This window comes from Salmo trutta, unplaced genomic scaffold (genome assembly GCF_901001165.1).
Source record: "Salmo trutta unplaced genomic scaffold, fSalTru1.1, whole genome shotgun sequence".
In the NCBI taxonomy this organism is placed as follows: Eukaryota; Metazoa; Chordata; class Actinopteri; order Salmoniformes; family Salmonidae; genus Salmo; species Salmo trutta.
Window position 1 is genome coordinate 1,370 of NW_021823214.1, and position 21,684 is coordinate 23,053.

The window sequence follows — 21,684 nt, forward strand, 5'->3', positions numbered from 1 at the left end:
ATTGACCACACTCTCCCCATCTCCCTCTCTCCCCATCTCCCTCTCTCCCCATCTCCCTCTCTCCCCATCTCCCTCTCTCCCCATCTCCCTCTCTCCCCATCTCCCTCTCTCCCCATCTCTCCTCTCTCCCCATCTCTCTCTCTCCCCATCTCTCTCTCTCCCCCTCTCTCTCTCCCCCTCTCTCTCCCTCTCTCTCTCAGGCCAATTACATCCGTATCGATGGCAGTGTTCCGTCCTCAGAGCGTATCCACCTGGTTCACCAGTTCCAGAATGACCCTGAGATGCGCGTGGCCGTCCTCAGCATACAGGCTGCTGGGCAGGTACTGCACGTACAGACCATAGAAACAGTGATGATAGAATAGTAATTATATTTCTACGGTACAGACCATCTACTGGGCATATACATCCACCATGTGTCCTAATTCCAGTCCCAGTAACACTGTATACATCCACCATGTGTCCTAATTCCAGTCCTAGTAACACTGTATACATCCACCATGTGTCCTAATTCCAGTCCTAGTAACACTGTATACATCCACCATGTGTCCTAATTCCAGTCCTAGTAACACTGTATACATCCACCATGTGTCCTAATTCCAGTCCCAGTAACACTGTATACATCCACCATGTGTCCCAATTCCAGTCCCAGTAACACTGTATACATCCACCATGTGTCCTAATTCCAGTCCCAGTAACACTGTATACATCCACCATGTGTCCTAATTCCAGTCCCAGTAACACTGTACACATCCACCATGTGTCCCAATTCCAGTCCCAGTAACACTGTATACATCCACCATGTGTCCTAATTCCAGTCCCAGTAACACTGTATACATCCACCATGTGTCCCAATTCCAGTCCCAGTAACACTGTACACATCCACCATGTGTCCTAATTCCAGTCCTAGTAACACTGTATACATCCACCATGTGTCCTAATTCCAGTCCTAGTAACACTGTATACATCCACCATGTGTCCTAATTCCAGTCCTAGTAACACTGTATACATCCACCATGTGTCCTAATTCCAGTCCTAGTAACACTGTATACATCCACCATGTGTCCTAATTCCAGTCCCAGTAACACTGTATACATCCACCATGTGTCCCAATTCCAGTCCCAGTAACACTGTACACATCCACCATGTGTCCCAATTCCAGTCCCAGTAACACTGTATACATCCACCATGTGTCCCAATTCCAGTCCCAGTAACACTGTATACATCCACCATGTGTCCCAATTCCAGTCCCAAAGTAGCACTTTTTGATTGATATCTTCCAAGACCTGTTCCAGTTTGTCATATGTAGTAAATAGATAGGAAGTCTTTCTTTCCAGAGCTCTCAAATGAAAAAGAGCATTAAAAAGAGTGAGAAAGTTCTTGACTAATGGCCTGAACTCACTGAAGGCGAGCATGCGAAGCGTGTGTGATTTATTTTAGAATCTGTTGTTTTGAATTCTAATGACCCAACCGAAGCGGGGCAGGCAGGTTGTCCTCTTTGACGCCTCACTCAATTAAAACGTCTCTATTTTTGTGTTGTATCGCTAGAGCTGTAGTCACACAAAACAATACCAATTTAATGATTCACTTTTTTCCCGAGCTCATTTGAATTGGAAGAGGTAGCTAAGGGTTGAGGCTTTACTATACATGCTAAGTTACACCAATTCATCCACTAATGGAAACAACATCGCTATCAGCAAAACTAGCTTAGTTGGTAGAGCATGGCGCTTGTAAAGCTAGGGTGGGGGGGTTCCATTCCCGGGACCACCCAAATGTCAAATGTATGAATGACTGTAAGATAAAAGCATAGATGATATTATAATATTACAGTTGAAGTCAGAAGTTTACATACACCTTAGCCAAATACATTAAACTCAGTTTCTCACAATTCCTGACATTTAACCCTGTCTTATGTCAGTTAGGATCACCACTTTATTTTAAGAATGTGAAATAAAGAATAATAGTATAGAGAATAATTTATTTCAGCTTTTAATTCTTTCATCACATTCCCAGTGGGTCAGAAGTTTACATATACTCAATTAGTATTTGGTAGTATTGCCTTTAAATTGTTTAACTTGGGTCAAACGTTTCTGGTAGCCTTCCACAAGCTTCCCACAATAAGTTGGGTGAATTTTGGCCCATTCCTCCTGACAGAGCTGGTGTAACTGAGTCAGGTTTGTAGGCCTCCTTGCTCGCACACGCTTTTTCAGTTCTGCCCACAAATGCTCTATTGGATTGAGGTCAGGGCTTTGTGATGGCCACTCCAATACCTTGACTTTGTTGTCCTTAAGCCATTTTGCCACAACTTTGGAAGTATGCTTGGGGTCATTGTCCATTTGGAAGACCCATTTGCAACCAAGCTTTAACTTCCTGACTCATGTCTGGAGATGTTGCTTTAATATATCCACATCATTTTCCTTCTCATGATGCCATCTATTTTGTGAAGTGCACGAGTCCTTCCTGCAGCAAAGCACCCCCACAACATGATGCTGCCACCACCGCGCTTCACTGTTGGGATGGTGTTCTTCGGCTTGCAAGCTTCCCCTTTTTCCTCCAAACATAACGATGCTCATTATGGCCAAACAGTTCTATTTTTGTTTCATCAGACCAGAGGACATTTCTCCAAAAAGTACGATCTTTGTCCCCCATGTGCAGTTGCAAACCGTAGTCTGGCTTTTTTATGGCGGTTTTGGAGCAGTGGCTTCTTCCTTGCTGAGCGGCCTTTCAGGTTATGTCGATATAGGACTCGTTTTACTGTGGAAATGTACCTGTTTCCTCGAGCATCTTCACAAGGTCCTTTGCTGCTGTTCTGGGATTGATTTGCACTTTTCACACCAAAGTACGTTCATCTCTAGGAGACAGAACGCGTCTCCTTCCTGAGCAGTATGACGGCTGCGTGGTCCCATGGTGTTAATACTTGCGTACTAATGTTTGTACAGATGAAAGTGGTACCTTCAGGCATTTGGAAATTGCTCTCAAGGATGAACCAGACTTGTGGAGGTCTCCAATGTTTTTTTTTTCTGATGTCTTGGCTGATTTCTTTTGATTTTCCCATGATGTCAAGCAAAGAGGCACTGAGTTTGAAGGTAGACCTTGAAATATATCCACAGGTACACCTCCAATTGACTCAAATTATGTCAATTAGCCTATCAGAAGCTTCTAAAGCAGGATATTTTCTGGAATTTTCCAAGCTGTTTAAAGCCACAGTGAACTTAGTGTATGTAAACTTCTGACCCACTGGAATTATGATACAGTGAATTATAAGTGAAATAATCTGTCTGTAAACAATTGTAAGAAAAATGACTTGTGTCATGCACAAAGTAGATGTCCTAACCAACTTGCCAAAACTATAGTTTGTTAACAAGAAATTTGTGGAGTGGTTGAAAAACGAGTTTTAATGACTCCAACCTAAGTGTATGTAAACTTCCGACTTCAACTGTATATGTACTATCCTGCTAGCATACAGTCACTGCTCTGCCTGTTCCTGTACTTTTCACCCGCCTCGCTCTGCTTTCTCCACCTGGCTGCTTCCGGTGAGTTTTTCCCTTAAGTGAGTGTGTTCTGTGCTGTCCAGGGCCTGACGTTCACAGCGGCCACTCACGTGGTGTTTGCTGAGCTGTACTGGAACCCTGGCCATGTGAAGCAGGCTGAGGACCGGGCGCACCGCATCGGACAGACCGCCTCCGTCCACGTGCACTACCTCATTGCCAAGGGAACCTTTGACACCGTCATGTGGGCCATGCTCAACAGGAAGGTGTGTGTGTGTGTGTGTTTTCGTTTTAACTGGAAGGTAGGTACTTTTCATAGAAATACAGTACCAGTCAAAAGTTGACACACCTACTTATCCAAGGGTTTTTCTTTATTTTTACTATGTTCTACATTGTAGAATAATAGTGGACATCAAAACTAGGAAACAACACATATGGAATCATGTAGTAGCCAAAAAAGTGTTAAACAAATCAACATATATTTTAGATTTTAGATTCTTCAAAGTAGCCACCCATTTGCCTTGATGACAGCTTTGCACACTCTTGGCATTCTCTCAACCAGCTTCATGAGGAATGCTTTTCCAACAGTCTTGAAGGAGTTCCCACATATGCTGAGCACTTGTTGGCTGCTTTTCCTTCACTCTGCGGTCCAACTCATCCCAAACCATCTCAATTGGGTTGAGGTCGGGTGATTGTGGAGGCCAGGTCATCTGATGCAGCTCTCCATTACTCTCCTTGGTCAAATAGACCTTACACAGTCTGGAGGTGTGTTGGGTCATTGTCCTGTTGAAAAATAAATGATAGTCCCATTAAACTCAAACCAGATGGTTTGGCGTGTCGCTGCAGAATGCTGTGGTATCCATGCTGGTTAAGTGTGCTTTGAATTCTAAATGAATCACTGACAGTATCACCAGCAAAGCACCATCGCACCACCTCCTCCATGCTTCACCGGTCATGTTCATTGCTCGTGTTTCTTGGCCCAAGCAAGTCTCTTCTTATTATTGGTGTCCTTTAGTAGTGGTTTCTTTGCAGCAATCCGACCATGAAGGCCTGATTCTGTCCTCTGAACAGTTGATGTTGAGATGTGTCTGTTACTTGAACTCTGTGAAGCATTTATTTGGGCTGCAATCTGATGTGCAGTTAACTCTAATGAACTGATCCTCTGCAGCAGTCCTCCTTTCCTGTGGTGATCCTCTTGAGAGCCAGTTTCATCAAAGCGATGGTTTTTGCGACCTGTACTTGAAGAAATATTAAATGTTCTTGAAATGTTCCCCGATTGACTGACCTTCATGTCTTAAAGTAATGATGGACTGTCGTTTCTCTTTGCTTATTTGAGCTGTTCTTGCCATAATATGGACTTGGTATTTTACCAAATGGGGATATCTTCTGTGTACCACCCCTACCTTGTCACAACACAACTGATTGGCTCAAACGCATTAAGAAGGAAAGAAAATCCACAAATGTAACTTTTAACAAGGCACACCTGTTAATTGAAATGCGTTCCAGGTGTCGACCTCATGAAGCTGGTTGAGAGAATGCCCAGAGTGTGCAAAGCTGTCATCAAGGCAAAGGGTGGCTACTTTGAAGAATCTCAAATCTAAACTATATTTTGATTTGTTTAACACTTTTTTGGTTACTACATGATACCATATGTGTTATTTCATAGTTTTGATGTCTTCACTAGTATTCTACAATGTAGAAAACAGTAAAAATACAGAAAAACTGAAATAAGTAGGTGTGTCCAAACTTTTGACTAGGACTGTAGATTTACTTAAAGGGACAGCACAAAGCCCCCGAGACCACCTTGTCATTTTGACTGGAACACAGTGGGTTGAATGGCGGGTACACTCAATATATCTGTAATTCTATGGGGTACTAATATCCACTGCAGGACCACCGTTTCCAATGAACTGGAGTTGAATCAATAAAATGACTGCCTTCCTTCTTTAGAAAAAAACTTTTAAAGACCATTACAGAAGTATCAGAGTGAGGTTGTTGACCTTGGTGTGTTTTTGTTGTTTATTGACCTTGTTGTTGTTAATTATGCTGCAAAGAACAGAGCAGTTTATGGTCACATTCATTAGTGTACATTGTAGCAAAACAAGTGTTTCTTATTGGACAAGTCCTGATTGCGCCTCCCTGATTTTGTCAATTTTCTGCCATTAAGTGCTTAAAAGGAAAATGCTTCTTGAAAGTCCAAAACATTTTATTTTTGAGTGGAGTTTCCCTGTACGTGTTGTTCTGATAGGAGACTGTGTGCGTGTCTGTGTTGTTGACAGGAAACGGTAACTGGCACTACTCTGAACGGTAAGAAGGAGTACTTAAAGGCAGAGTTGGGGGATAAGGACAAATGGGACTTCCTGAATTTCGCCGAGGCGTGGACACCAAACGAGACGACCCTGGCAGCAGGAGGAGTGGTTGACAATGACAAAGATCCTGTGTTCTTTAACCATGTGAGGCACTGGTCTAGTGATCTGGGTTCTTTAACCATGTGAGGCACTGGTCTAGTGATCTGGGTTCTTTAACCATGTGAGGCACTGGTCTAGTGATCTGGGTTCTTTAACCATGTGAGGCACTGGTCTAGTGATCTGGGTTCTTTAATCATGTGAGTCACTGGTCTAGTGATCTGGGTTCTTTAACCATGTGAGGCACTGCTTTACAACAGATCAGATGAATGACCTGCTTTACAACAGATCAGATGAATGACAGGCTTTACAACAGATCAGATGAATGGCAGGCTTTACAACAGATCAGATGAATGACAGGCTTTACAACAGATCAGATGAATGGCAGGCTTTACAACAGATCAGATGAATGGCAGGCTTTACAACAGATCAGATGAATGACAGGCTTTACAACAGATCAGATGAATGGCAGGCTTTACAACAGATCAGATGAATGGCAGGCTTTACAACAGATCAGATGAATGGCAGGCTTTACAACAGATCAGATGAATGACAGGCTTTACAACAGATCAGATGAATGGCAGGCTTTACAACAGATCAGATGAATGACAGGCTTTACAACAGATCAGATGAATGACAGGCTTTACAACAGATCAGATGAATGACAGGCTTTACAACAGATCAGATGAATGGCAGGCTTTACAACAGATCAGATGAATGGCAGGCTTTACAACAGATCAGATGAATGGCAGGCTTTACAACAGATCAGATGAATGGCAGGCTTTACAACAGATCAGATGAATGGCAGGCTTTACAACAGATCAGATGAATGGCAGGCTTTACAACAGATCAGATGAATGGCAGGCTTTACAACAGAGCAGATGAATGGCAGGCTTTTCAACAGTCTTACCGTGACTCTATCCCTCCTCTCTGCAGTTTGAGAAGGACAAACAGCACGACATCCGTTCGTTCTTCTTCTCTCCGGACGCGGCTAAAGAGAAGAAGAGGAAGAGAACAGAGGGTGAGGTTTGCCTATCCCCCGTTACCCCCTCAGAGAATGAGGGTTCTATAGACGTGGAGAACCCAGAGAACGACAAGGAGAAAAACTACAACTCCCAAGATCCCCCTGACCTCCAGGACCAAGACTTCTCGCCCCAGGTGAAGAGGCTGCGGCTGCCTACCCCCACCCCCAGCGCTACCCACAGCCCCAGGTCTCGTCTTGGGGGGAAGAGGAGGTCCCTCCATGGGGGCAGAGACACCAGCAGCAGCCCCCTGGCCTCTCTGTTTACCCCCCGTCGGCTCTCTGAGAAAGGGACCCCGAAACCAAGGCTGAGCCCCAGACCAGGACCACCAGATCAGGAGGAGGGAGATGAGTGGAGCTGTGGGGCCTGTACTTACTCCAACAGCATCCTGCTCCTTTACTGTGAGATGTGTGAGTCCCCACTCCACAGGCCCAGCACTGGTGAGTGTACACACACACACACACACACACACACACACGTTGGCAGGCGTAACATACACCAAGTCAGAAATAGACCAGCGTGACAACGTGTCTCTGCTAGATGACAACGAGGAGAAGAGGACGCAACACACTGTTCACCTCACTGTCAAGTGAGAAACAGTCACAAGGCCTGCTCTCGTTGTGCCGCGTGTCTCAAAGTTTACAAAGTAAAGTTGATGAATTGGCTGGGCTGAAGTTAAAGTTCCCCAAGGCACTCTGGCTGACTATCTAATAAGACTGGGAGAAGGAAGGTAACTGTCTCACCTCAAACACAGACACCTCCTGGTTCAGTTGGCAGTACCGGGGGAAGTGGAGGGCGTAAAGAGGGGGGTGAGGGAGGGTTGAGATCACTCCTCAGTCTTTAAAGGATTACCTGTTCTTCTATCCATCACGACCGAGCGGCACAGGGAATTCACACAGCAGCATCCCTCCTGTCTGTCTCTCAGTAATAATAACCCTGCTACCTGCCTGGCTTGCTGCTCTGTAAGGCTGGCTTGCTGCTCTGTAAGGCTGGCTTGCTGCTCTGTAAGGCTGGCTTGCTGCTCTGTAAGGCTGGCTTGCTGCTCTGTAAGGCTGGCTTGCTGCTCTGTAAGGCTGGCTTGCTGCTCTGTAAGGCTGGCTTGCTGCTCTGTAAGGCTGGCTTGCTGCTGTGGCATATCAAGAATGATCATCAGTAAAAGGTCACTCTTAAATGTGCAGTTTTGTCACACAACACAATGCCACAGATGTTTTGAGAGAGTGTGTATTTGGCGTGCTGACTGCAGGAATGTCCACCAGAGCTGTTGCCAGAGAGTTGAATGTTCATTTCTCAACCAGAAGCTGGCTCCAACTAAGTTTTAGAGAATTTGGCAATACGTCCAAGCTGCCTCAGACCAGACCAGGTGTAACCACACCAGCCCAGGACCTCTACATCCGTCGTCTTCACCTGCGGGATCGTCTGAGACCAGCCCCCTGGACAGCTGATGAAACAGCAGTTTTTCTTTCTGTAATAAACCCCTTTTGTGGGGGAAAACTCATTCTGATTGGCTGAGCCTGGCTCCTCGGTGGGTGTGCCTGGCTCCCAAGTGGGTGGGCCTATACCCTCCCAGGCCCACCCATGGCTGCGCCTCTGCCCAGTCATGTGAAATCCATAGATTAGGGCCTAATGAATTTATTTAAATGTACTGATTTCCTTATATGAACTTTAACTCAGTAAAATCGTTGAAATTGTTGCATGTTGCATTAACATTTGTGTTCAGTATAGTTATGAGGTAGAACAGAAAGGCAGCAGTACTCAGGACCTCCAGGTGGGATCTGAATAGCGCTGGTGTAGGGGATGTTATACAGGCACCTGACTGTCTGTCAACACTAGAGGAGGGTTGTCTCAATCATAGAAATAGGATCACTAGAACATACATTGTACTTCTATGCTAGACTAGCTCAATCATCAAGGACTGATCAAACACACCATTACAATTGTTTTTTTGTCACACACACACACACACACACACACACACACACACACACACACAATCCATTAACAAAATCTGCTCCATTTCATGCTTGACTGAGGTGTGTAGTGTTTGATATCTAATCAGCAAACAAACACAGTTCTCTGTTATGGTACTGCTGGCACCACAGGCAGCGTGTTAGAAGGGGAATTTACCAGGCCGTCAGATCTGTAATGACAACCGAGGCAGAACAACAACTCTGATGGTATTAAGACTTCACATCTCTCTAAACATGACACTGTAATCACTGGAACCAAACAGGAAATGCAGAGAAAATAAGCACTACTATATCACAGCATTAGTAAGTAAATGCATATTGCATTTACGGACTTTTGACAAAGATCACTTTTTTAGAATCGTCAGGAGAATGTCTTGTTTGGCAGGCAGCGGTCTAGTCTGAGGAGAATGTCTTGCTTGGCAGGCAGCGGTCTAGTCTGAGGAGAATGTCTTGTTTGGCAGGCAGCGGTCTAGTCTGAGGAGAATGTCTTGTTTGGCAGGCAGCGGTCTAGTCTGAGGAGAATGTCTTGTTTTGCAGGCAGCGGTCTAGTCTGAGGAGAATGTCTTGTTTGGCAGGCAGTGGTCTAGTCTGAGGAGAATGTCTTGTTTTGCAGGCAGCGGTCTAGTCTGAGGAGACTGTCTTGTTTGGCAGGCAGTGGTCTAGTCTGAGGAGACTGTCTTGTTTGGCAGGCAGCGGTCTAGTCTGAGGAGAATGTCTTGTTTGGCAGGCAGCGGTCTAGTCTGAGGAGAATGTCTTGTTTGGCAGGCAGCGGTCTAGTCTGAGGAGAATGTCTTGTTTGGCAGGCAGCGGTCTAGTCTGAGGAGACTGTCTTGTTTGGCAGGCAGCGGTCTAGTCTGAGGAGAATGTCTTGTTTGGCAGGCAGTGGTCTAGTCTGAGGAGAATGTCTTGTTTGGCAGGCAGTGGTCTAGTCTGAGGAGACTGTCTTGTTTGGCAGGCAGTGGTCTAGTCTGAGGAGACTGTCTTGTTTGGCAGGCAGCGGTCTAGTCTGAGGAGAATGTCTTGTTTGGCAGGCAGCGGTCTAGTCTGAGGAGAATGTCTTGTTTGGCAGGCAGTGGTCTAGTCTGAGGAGAATGTCTTGTTTGGCAGGCAGCGGTCTAGTCTGAGGAGAATGTCTTGTTTGGCAGGCAGTGGTCTAGTCTGAGGAGAATGTCTTGTTTGGCAGGCAGTGGTCTAGTCTGAGGAGAATTGAGCTGCAGTCTCTTGTCCCCTCAGCTTGTTAGTTGTAGGGGCTCGGCGTCGGGCGCTGGGAAATTCAGGTGACATTTTAGAAAATCTATAAGAGGATGGCCTTTCAGAAACAAACCTTACAATGGAAACATCATGAATTAGTCTGTTAGTTCCAGTTCTTCCACTGTTCTTCCACGACAAAATAAAACACGTTCAGGATGTCACAATTTATCAAAAGAGGGGCCATAATTGCCCACAGATGAAATTTTAGTTGAGAATCAGTTACATATTGATGGTCCGTATCCTGCTCATTTTCAACATATCAGCAGCATTTTATTAGTTCTCACCATGTGTTACCAAGTCACAAATATTCCACACTGTCTGAGCAGAATGACAAGAATCTGTTTCTCTCAACAAGCAGCTGCTCACATTTGAATTCACGTATTATGTTAGTGACTGTGTGACGCATTGCTTCTCTGCTCCCCTAACAGTTCTTTGAACTACTTACTGAAATCTTGGCCTATGTACATTTCACTGAACACAACTGTACAAAACGAATCTGTGTAGTTGTACATGTTTTCTACACTGATATGAACTTAGGCTACATGTAAATCTATAAAAAACCTTGTTGTGTTTTCTCTTTTCCACCTCTCAGCTCCAGATACACAGTCTACAGGTTCACCTGCTGTGTCCCCAGGCTCCAGGCCTGATCAGTCCACCCCTAGAGAACACCCCTGGATCCTCCACTCTGAGTTGGACAGCGAGCAGGAGGACCCCCCCTGTCCTGGTCCTGCCTCTCCCGGGACAACTGAACCACAAACAGACGGTCAACAGAGAGGGCAGGAGGAGGAGAGACAGACAGACGGTCAACAGAGAGAGCAGGAGGAGGAGAAGCTCAAAGGCAAACAATTACCAGGAGAGAACCAGTCAGCCCCTCATGAGTACACTGATGGTAATCCAACTTTAATCTTCCCTTTTCTCCTTTCCTCCTACCCTCCTTTCCTCCTACGCTCCTACATATCTGGGGGATATTGTCTAGGGTGAATAGTCATCAATATGTTATAATGCTGTAATGCTGTGTATCACTGAGGTAGTCATCAATATGTTATAATGCTGTAATGCTGTGTATCACTGAGGTAGTCATCAATATGTTATAATGCTGTGTATCACTGAGGTAGTCATCAATATGTTATAATGCTGTAATGCTGTGTATCACTGAGGTAGTCATCAATATGTTATAATGCTGTAATGCTGTGTATCACTGAGGTAGTCATCAATATGTTATAATGCTGTAATGCTGTGTATCACTGAGGTAGTCATCAATATGTTATAATGCTGTGTATCACTGAGGTAGTCATCAATATGTTATAATGCTATGTATCACTGAGGTAGTCATCAATATGTTATAATGCTGTGTATCACTGAGGTAGTCATCAATATGTTATAATGCTGTAATGCTGTGTATCACTGAGGTAGTCATCAATATGTTATAATGCTGTAATGCTGTGTATCACTGAGGTAGTCATCAATATGTTATAATGCTGTAATGCTGTGTATCACTGAGGTAGTCATCAATATGTTATAATGCTGTGTATCACTGAGGTAGTCATCAATATGTTATAATGCTGTAATGCTGTGTATCACTGAGGTAGTCATCAATATGTTATAATGCTGTGTATCACTGAGGTAGTCATCAATATGTTATAATGCTGTAATGCTATGAATCACTGAGGTAGTCATCAATATGTTATAATGCTATGTATCACTGAGGTAGTCATCAATGTGTTATAATGCTGTGTATCACTGAGGTAGTCATCAATATGTTATAATGCTGTAATGCTGTGTATCACTGAGGTAGTCATCAATATGTTATAATGCTGTAATGCTATGTATCACTGAGGTAGTCATCAATATGTTATAATGCTGTGTATCACTGAGGTAGTCATCAATATGTTATAATGCTGTGTATCACTGAGGTAGTCATCAATATGTTATAATGCTGTAATGCTATGTATCACTGAGGTAGTCATCAATATGTTATAATGCTGTAATGCTATGTATCACTGAGGTAGTCATCAATATGTTATAATGCTGTGTATCACTGAGGTAGTCATCAATATGTTATAATGCTGTAATGCTGTGTATCACTGAGGTAGTCATCAATATGTTATAATGCTGTAATGCTGTGTATCACTGAGGTAGTCATCAATATGTTATAATGCTGTAATGCTATGTATCACTGAGGTAGTCATCAATATGTTATAATGCTGTGTATCACTGAGGTAGTCATCAATATGTTATAATGCTGTAATGCTGTGTATCACTGAGGTAGTCATCAATATGTTATAATGCTGTAATGCTGTGTATCACTGAGGTAGTCATCAATATGTTATAATGCTGTAATGCTGTGTATCACTGAGGTAGTCATCAATATGTTATAATGCTGTGTATCACTGAGGTAGTCATCAATATGTTATAATGCTGTGTATCACTGAGGTAGTCATCAATATGTTATAATGCTGTGTATCACTGAGGTAGTCATCAATATGTTATAATGCTGTGTATCACTGAGGTAGTCATCAATATGTTATAATGCTGTAATGCTATGTATCACTGAGGTAGTCATCAATATGTTATAATGCTGTGTATCACTGAGGTAGTCATCAATATGTTATAATGCTGTGTATCACTGAGGTAGTCATCAATATGTTATAATGCTGTGTATCACTGAGGTAGTCATCAATATGTTATAATGCTGTAATGCTGTGTATCACTGAGGTAGTCATCAATATGCCGCCAGCTGCCTCCCTCCGTTGTGTGCTGATTGGGTAAGGGAGGGTGTGACATATTATTATTGTTAGTATTATTACAGAAGGGGATTGTTTCTTCTCTTCACAGCAGGGCCTTATGGGATTACAACTGGCTCTGAACTATAGGTTCATGAAATTGCTTTTATTTTGTGTATTTTGCATTTACCTCAAGTTTTTAATTGCTTTTTAATTGCGCTAAAAACTCCATAAGAATGAGTCATATTATCTGTCTGTCTGTCTGTACATGAATTAACACCCTCAACAGCACCGACCAGCTCCAGACACCCCTGCATGCTTTCACCCAGTCATCATAACACATCATCACACATTCTGATCCAGAAATATGTTCTGTTCTGTTAGTCCTGCCTTGTCTTTCCCATTCGGGTCTTTTCCTGAAGCACAGTTAATGGCCTTGTGTATGTCACTCACTTCTGATGGTGATGTGACGCTGGTGGCTGGGTGTTCTATTTCCAGACAGACATTCCTCAAGCTCAGGGTTAATGTGGAACACTGCAGTGGACCAATAAATGACCTATCGGGTTCGGAGCAGCTTAATGAGAGCGAGAGAGACTCAGTGAGTATAGCCTTGCTATTGAGAAAGGCAGCCGTAGGCAGACCTGGCTCTCAAGACAGGCTATGTGCACACTGCCCACAAAATGAGGTGGAAACTGAGCTGCACTTCCTAACCTCCTGCCAAATGTATGACCATATTAGAGACACATATTTCCCTCAGATTATACAGATCCACAAAGAATTAGAAAACAAACCTAATTTTGATAAACTCCCATATCTACTGGGTGAAATACCACAGTGTTATATCACAGCAGCAAGATTTGTGACCTGTTGCCACAAGAAAAGGTCAACCAGTGAAGAACAAACACCATTGTAAATACAACTCATATTTATGTTTATTTATTTTCCCTTTTGTACTTTACTATTTGCACATCGTTATAACACTGTACATAGACATAATATGACATTTGAAATGTCTTCATTCTTTTGGAACTTCTGTGAGTGAAATGTTTACTGTTCATTTGTATTTTTTATTTAACTTTTTGTATATTATCTACTTCACTTGCTTTGGCAATGTTAACATATGTTTCCCATGGAGAGAGGGAGAGGATTCTAGAAGACAGAGAGGCATTCGATTCTGGACCACAGAGAGGCATTAGATTCTGGACCACAGAGAGGCATTAGATTCTGGACCACAGAGAGGCATTAGATTCTGGACCACAGAGAGGCATTAGATTCTGGACCACAGAGAGGCATTAGGTTCTGGACCACAGAGAGGCATTAGATTCTGGACCACAGAGAGGCATTAGATTCTGGACCACAGAGAGGCATTAGATTCTAGTCTTATAAACTGCCCCATTTAATGCAGTAGTGACATCACACCAAATTCAGTTAGAACTAAAACACCAACAATCTGCTGTCGCCCACCTAGATAGATATCCTGTCTATTCTAACTAACGCTGCTGTCGCCCACCTAGATAGATATCCTGTCTATTCTAACTAACGCTGCTGTCGCCCACCTAGATAGATATCCTGTCTATTCTAACTAAAGCTGCTGTCGCCCACCTAGATAGATATCCTGTCTATTCTAACTAAAGCTGCTGTCGCCACCTAGTTAGATATCCTGTCTATTCTAACTAAAGCTGCTGTCGCCCACCTAGATAGATATCCTGTCTATTCTAACTAAAGCTGCTGTCGCCACCTAGTTAGATATCCTGTCTATTCTAACTAAAGCTGCTGTCGCCCACCTAGATAGATATCCTGTCTATTCTAACTAAAGCTGCTGTCGCCCACCTAGATAGATATCCTGTCTATTCTAACTAAAGCTGCTGTCGCCCACCTAGATGGATATCCTGTCTATTCTAACTAAAGCTGCTGTCGCCCACCTAGATAGATATCCTGTCTATTCTAACTAAAGCTGCTGTCGCCCACCTAGATAGATATCCTGTCTATTCTAACTAAAGCTGCTGTCGCCCACCTAGATAGATATCCTGTCTATTCTAACTAAAGCTGCTGTCGCCCACCTAGATAGATATCCTGTCTATTCTAACTAAAGCTGCTGTCGCCCACCTAGATAGATATCCTGTCTATTCTAACTAAAGCTGCTGTCGCCCACCTAGATAGATATCCTGTCTATTCTAACTAAAGCTGCTGTCGCCCACCTAGATAGATATCCTGTCTATTCTAACTAAAGCTGCTGTCGCCCACCTAGATAGATATCCTGTCTATTCTAACTAAAGCTGCTGTCGCCCACCTAGATAGATATCCTGTCTATTCTAACTAAAGCTGCTGTGTACTGTGGCGGTCCCTCATAGATGTATTATGGAGTCTAATTTCCACCAATTGACCTTTTCTTGCAGCAATTGTCATCATTAGGGAGCCTCACCCCTAGACCGTAATGACCTTTCTCCTCTCCCCCCCTGCAGCCAGACAGAGACAGGTATCTAGTCCTGCTGATGGTGTTGACATACGGCCAGTCTCCCCCTGTTACCCAACATGAAGTTCTGCGCCAGCAAGAACACTGAGCGTATCTACCTTTACTCCCAGGTACATGACGAGGCTTCTACTCTGTACTCAACACTCCTCCTTCTTCTTCCTCTCTCGCCTCCTCGTCCCCCCTCGCCACCCCGTCCCCCCTCGCCACCCCGTCCCCCCTCGCCACCCCGTCCCCCCTCGCCACCCCGTCCCCCCTCGCCTCCTCTTCCCCCCTCGCCCTCTTCCCCCCTCGCCTCCTCTTCCCCCCTCGCTCCTCTCCCCCTCGCCTCCTCTTCCCCCCTCGCTCCTCTTCCTCTCGCTCCTCGTCCCCCCTCGCCTCCTCGTTCCCCCTCGCCTCCTCGTTCCCTCTCGCCACCTCGTCCCCCCCGCCTCCTCTTCCCCCCTCGCCTCCTCTTCCCCCCTCGCCTCCTCTTCCCCCCTCGCCTCCTCTTCCCCCCTCGCCTCCTCTCCCCCCTCGCCTCCCCTTCCCCCCTCGCCTCCTCTTCCCCCTCGCCTCCTCGTCCCCCCTCGCCTCCTCGTTCCTCTGCCTCTCGTTCCCTCTCGCCACTCGTCCCCCTCGCCTCCTCGTTCCCTCTCGCCTCTCGTCCCTCTCGCCACCTCGTCCCCCTCGCTCCGCTCCCCTCTCGCCTCCTCGTCCCCCTCGCTCCTCGTTCCCTCTTGCCTCCACCTTCCCCTTCCTCTCTCTCCTTCCCCTCTCTCCTACTCCTCATTCCCTTATTTCTGCTCCATCCTCCTCCTTCCCCCTCTCCTCCTCATTCCCTTCTTTCTGCTTCCTCCTCCTCCCTCCTCCTTCCCCTCTCCTCCTCCTCTTACTTCTCCTCTTCCCTCCTTCCTTCTTCTCCTCCTTCTCCTCTCTCTCCTCCTTCTCCTCTCTCCTCCTCCTACTTCTCCTCTTCCTCCTCCTTCTCCTCTCTCTCCTCCTTCTCCTCTCTCTCCTCCTTCTCCTCTCTCCTCCTCCTTCTCTTCCCCTCTCTCCTCTTCCTCCTCCCTCCTCCTCCTTCCCCTCTCTTCTCTTCTTCATCCTTCTCCTCTTCTTCCTCCTCCTTCCCCTCTCTCCTCTTCCTCCTCCTCCTTCCTCCTCCACCTCTTCCTTCTCCTCTTCCTCCTCCTCCTTCCCCTCTCTCCTCTTCCTCCTCCTTCCCCTCTCTCCTCTTCCTCCTCCTCCTTCTCCTCTTCCTCCTCCTCCTTCCCCTCTTTAATACCTGTAGTCCAATATGTCTTTGATATGAGTGACCAATTGAAATGGAAATGTAATATTTTCTGTGACAGACCTCTTATGTACCATCAAAGGATAAGCATCTATCTACCTTCTTCAACATAACAATACCCTTTTAAGGCATACATCAGATGTGTTTTACCCGTTTAAATCATGTCTGATTTGCTTAATCCTAGGCCACTCACATTATTCACAAATGGATTTAATCAACTGCTAAATAAAAATGTGTTCAGATTTGTCAGTCTGGGTGAAATGTAAAGTATTACGTATGAGGAATTGGCTGACAAATGGCTTTTTTCAATTGGTTGCAATGCCCAGTTGAAGTGTGTGAATGTGTTTTCAGCTGTCTTATCTAATCTCTGTGTCTCTCCCTTCATCAGGAGGACAGTCCACTGCACTGGAACTTCCTTCCTCTGGACATTCAACTGGACAACTGGGAGGACCTGCCTGAAGCCTTCAGACGCAGAGAGAACAGGGCACAGGTCGGTTTGTTTGACCTGCAAGTAGACCACACTGTAGTCTAGTCACAGGAGGGAAGCTGTCACCTAGAGGTAGACCACACTGTAGTCTAGTCACAGGAGGGAAGCTGTCACCTAGAGGTAGACATCACTGTAGTCTAGTCACAGGAGGGAAGCTGTCACCTAGAGGTAGACCACACTGTAGTCTAGTCACAGGAGGGAAGCTGTCACCTAGAGGTAGACCACACTGTAGTCTAGTCACAGGAGGGAAGCTGTCACCTAGAGGTAGACATCACTGTAGTCTAGTCACAGGAGGGAAGCTGTCACCTAGAGGTAGACCACACTGTAGTCTAGTCACAGGAGGGAAGCTGTCACCTAGAGGTAGACCACACTGTAGTCTAGTCACAGGAGGGAAGCTGTCACCTAGAGGTAGACATCACTGTAGTCTAGTCACAGGAGGGAAGCTGTCACCTAGAGGTAGACCACACTGTAGTCTAGTCACAGGAGGGAAGCTGTCACCTAGAGGTAGACCACACTGTAGTCTAGTCACAGGAGGGAAGCTGTCACCTAGAGGTAGACATCACTGTAGTCTAGTCACAGGAGGGAAGCTGTCACCTAGAGGTAGACCACACTGTAGTCTAGTCACAGGAGGGAAGCTGTCACCTAGAGGTAGACCACACTGTAGTCTAGTCACAGGAGGGAAGCTGTCACCTAGAGGTAGACCACACTGTAGTCTAGTCACAGGAGGGAAGCTGTCACCTAGAGGTAGACCACGCTGTAGTCTAGTCACAGGAGGGAAGCTGTCACCTAGAGGTAGACCACACTGTAGTCTAGTCACAGGAGGGAAGCTGTCACCTAGAGGTAGACATTTAAAGGTGCTGTTCAATGGTTATTTTATTTAATGTGGCTGCCGTTTGGCTGTAAAATGAATTACAGATTGTGTCTTTGTTTGAATGCTTTACAGTGACTCTCTGTGTGGGTCAGGTACTGAGGTTTAAAGTGGTGTTGATGTGACTCTGTGGGTTAGGTACTGAGGTTTAAAGTGGTGTTGATGTGACTCTCTGTGTGGGTCAGGTACTGAGGTTTAAAGTGGTGTTGATGTGACTCTCTGTGTGGGTCAGGTACTGAGGTTTAAAGTGGTGTTGATGTGACTCTGTGTGGGTCAGGTACTGAGGTTTAAAGTGGTGTTGATGTGACTCTCTGTGTGGGTTAGGTACTGAGGTTTAAAGTGGTGTTGATGTGACTCTGTGTGGGTCAGGTACTGAGGTTTAAAGTGGTGTTGATGTGACTCTGTGTGGGTCAGGTACTGAGGTTTAAAGTGGTGTTGATGTGACTCTGTGTGGGTCAGGTACTGAGGTTTAAAGTGGTGTTGATGTGACTCTCTGTGTGGGTCAGGTACTGAGGTTTAAAGTGGTGTTGATGTGACTCTCTGTGTGGGTCAGGTACTGAGGTTTAAAGTGGTGTTGATGTGACTCTGTGTGGGTCAGGTACTGAGGTTTAAAGTGGTGTTGATGTGACTCTGTGTGGGTTAGGTACTGAGGTTTAAAGTGGTGTTGATGTGACTCTGTGTGGGTCAGGTACTGAGGTTTAAAGTGGTGTTGATGTGACTCTGTGGGTCAGGTACTGAGGTTTAAAGTGGTGTTGATGTGACTCTGTGTGGGTCAGGTACTGAGGTTTAAAGTGGTGTTGATGTGACTCTGTGTGGGTTAGGTACTGAGGTTTAAAGTGGTGTTGATGTGACTCTGTGCGGGTCAGGTACTGAGGTTTAAAGTGGTGTTGATGTGACTCTGTGGGTCAGGTACTGAGGTTTAAAGTGGTGTTGATGTGACTCTGTGTGGGTCAGGTACTGAGGTTTAAAGTGGTGTTGATGTGACTCTGTGTGGGTCAGGTACTGAGGTTTAAAGTGGTGTTGATGTGACTCTGTGTGGGTTAAGTACTGAGGTTTAAAGTGGTGTTGATGTGACTCTGTGTGGGTCAGGTACTGAGGTTTAAAGTGGTGTTGATGTGACTCTGTGTGGGTTAAGTACTGAGGTTTAAAGTGGTGTTGATGTGACTCTGTGTGGGTCAGGTACTGAGGTTTAAAGTGGTGTTGTGACTCTCTCTGTGTGGGTCAGATATTGAGGTTTGTCCAGCAGTGGAGCACTCTGACAGCCATGAAGCAGAGACTGATCCGCCGCAGTGGTCTCCTGTTCTGCAGCCCAGTCCTGGTCCTGGACCAACTGACCAGCACCCAGCGCAAACACAGCAGCACCAAGAGGTAGGTGGGGGGAGGGATTGAACCTGTCCTATGTCTCCATCCTACTGTGTTGGTGTCCAGACGGCATCAGATAATCACAGATTCATCCTGGTTCATGTGGGGGTGGGTGTCTCAAGAGCCAATCACAGTGGACGTAGGAGGAAAGCATTTGCCAGAATGTGGGGTTTATTCTCTAATCAAGGTTTGTCCCATTGACTGCACATCAAGCTGATTTCCAGAGATGATATGGTGGTTAAAGACTTCATGCTGAGAAAGTATGGTAGAAACAAAGTCCAACTGGGAACCCTGGTTCCTACAGAGGTAGAGATTCACACTGTAACTGAGATAATACAATACAGGAGTAAGGAGATGGATAGGAAGGTGATTATCTTGTAGTAAGGAGATGGATGGGAAGGTGATTATCTTGTAGTAAGGAGATGGATGGGAAGGTGATTATCTTGTAGTAAGGAGATGGATGGGAAGGTGATTATTGTGTAGTAAGGAGTTGGATGGGAAGGTGATTATCTTGTAGTAAGGAGATGGATCGGAAGGTGATTATCTTGTACTAAGGAGATGGATGGGAAGGTGATTATCATGTAGTAAGGAGTTGGATGGGAAGGTGATTATCTTGTAGTAAGGAGTTGGATGGGAAGGTGATTATCTTGTACTAAGGAGATGGATGGGAAGGTGATTATCATGTAGTAAGGAGTTGGATGGGAAGGTGATTATTGTGTAGTAAGGAGATGGATGGGAAGGTGATTATTGTGTAGTAAGGAGATGGATGGGAAGGTGATTATTGTGTAGTAAGGAGTTGGATGGGAAGGTGATTATCTTGTACTAAGGAGATGGATGGGAAGGTGATTATCATGTAGTAAGGAGTTGGATGGGAAGGTGATTATCATGTAGTAAGGAGTTGGATGGGAAGGTGATTATTGTGTAGTAAGGAGATGGATGGGAAGGTGATTATTGTGTAGTAAGGAGATGGATGGGAAGGTGATTATTGTGTAGTAAGGAGTTGGATGGGAAGGTGATTATCTTGTAGTAAGGAGATGGATCGGAAGGTGATTATCTTGTACTAAGGAGATGGATGGGAAGGTGATTATCATGTAGTAAGGAGTTGGATGGGAAGGTGATTATCTTGTAGTAAGGAGTTGGATGGGAAGGTGATTATCTTGTACTAAGGAGATGGATGGGAAGGTGATTATCATGTAGTAAGGAGTTGGATGGGAAGGTGATTATCATGTAGTAAGGAGATGGATGGGAAGGTGATTATTGTGTAGTAAGGAGATGGATGGGAAGGTGATTATCTTGTAGTAAGGAGTTGGATGGGAAGGGGATTATTGTGTATTAAGGAGATGGATGGGAAGGTGATTATTGTGTAGTAAGGAGATGGATGGGAAGGTGATTATCCTGAGGTTAGTTAGACTCTGCTGTAGTGCTGTGCTGCGTTGTCCTGAAGGATCAGGGCCGTCTTCACAAAGAGACTCAGAGTAGGAGTGCTGCTGATATAGGATCAGTTTAGCCTTTTAGACACACACACACACACACACACACACCCCTCCGCCCAACACCTCTCAGTACTACTGTCAGATGGACCTGGCTTTCATGTCCTTTCATCCAGCCTCTCTACACTGGGCTGTTTGAAGCCCAACAGTCCCCTCACCCCTTCTCTCTTTCATGCAAATCTGCCCCTTCCTCTCTTCTTCCTCCTCCTCCTTTCTTCAAGATTCCTCCTCTTTGATGTGTCTCCTTCCTCTCGTCATCCAGCTATCTGACCTTACTCTTCCTCTCCTCCTTCTCGTCCTTCCTCCCCCCAGGTAACTTCCTCCTCCCTCCCTCCATCCTAACCAAAGTCCCACTCTCCTCCCCCATCCCTCCATTCCGGTACCTAACCATACTCTTCCTCCCTCCATCCAGGTATCTAACCAAAGAAGATGTGTCCCAGGCCTCTCTCAGTAAGGCCCAGTGTGATGGAGGAACTGTCCGCATGGTCCACAAGGAGATGTTCTTCACCAAGAGGAGAACCACCTCTATGTCACGACCCAACACCTCTGCCTCCGTCCCAGAGAAGTAGGTGTTCAGTCTCCTAGAGAGTCATAGCAACACTAGTTCAGAGTGTCAAACTTTCTCCTCCACATTCAAATGATATTACATTGAAAGACCACGTTATGTCCTGTCTGTACAATTGTTGTTCAATACCCAAGGAACTAAATATGTCCTCAGTTGACATTTAGAAGGTTGAAGTAAGTCTGTCTTTTCGTGGGTTTCGCCAGTGAGGCTCAATGATCTCTTGTCTATGTCTTCTTAGACTGTATGGCCTGGCCTGTACAAGAGACTGTGGGACCAGTGAGTGTTTACCACAGAGGGACCAGGCTATAATCCACTGTTT

General features: G+C 45.3%; 1 protein-coding gene across 1 annotated transcript in view; it reads left to right on the plus strand.

Annotated features, from left to right (window-relative positions):
* Positions 1–201: 201 nt before the first annotated feature.
* The window catches only part of LOC115189696 (DNA annealing helicase and endonuclease ZRANB3-like), a 38,979-nt gene continuing 17,496 nt past the window's right edge, over positions 202–21,684 (plus strand). Inside the window, exons 1-9 of the mRNA XM_029748237.1 lie at positions 202–320; positions 3,572–3,751; positions 5,765–5,938; positions 6,827–7,352; positions 10,723–11,107; positions 15,367–15,436; positions 16,982–17,083; positions 19,174–19,316; positions 21,213–21,365. Of these exons, the coding sequence (XP_029604097.1) occupies positions 282–320; positions 3,572–3,751; positions 5,765–5,938; positions 6,827–7,352; positions 10,723–11,107; positions 15,367–15,436; positions 16,982–17,083; positions 19,174–19,316; positions 21,213–21,365 (1,772 nt within the window). The 5' untranslated portion in view covers positions 202–281. The remainder of the gene's footprint in view (positions 321–3,571; positions 3,752–5,764; positions 5,939–6,826; positions 7,353–10,722; positions 11,108–15,366; positions 15,437–16,981; positions 17,084–19,173; positions 19,317–21,212; positions 21,366–21,684) is intronic.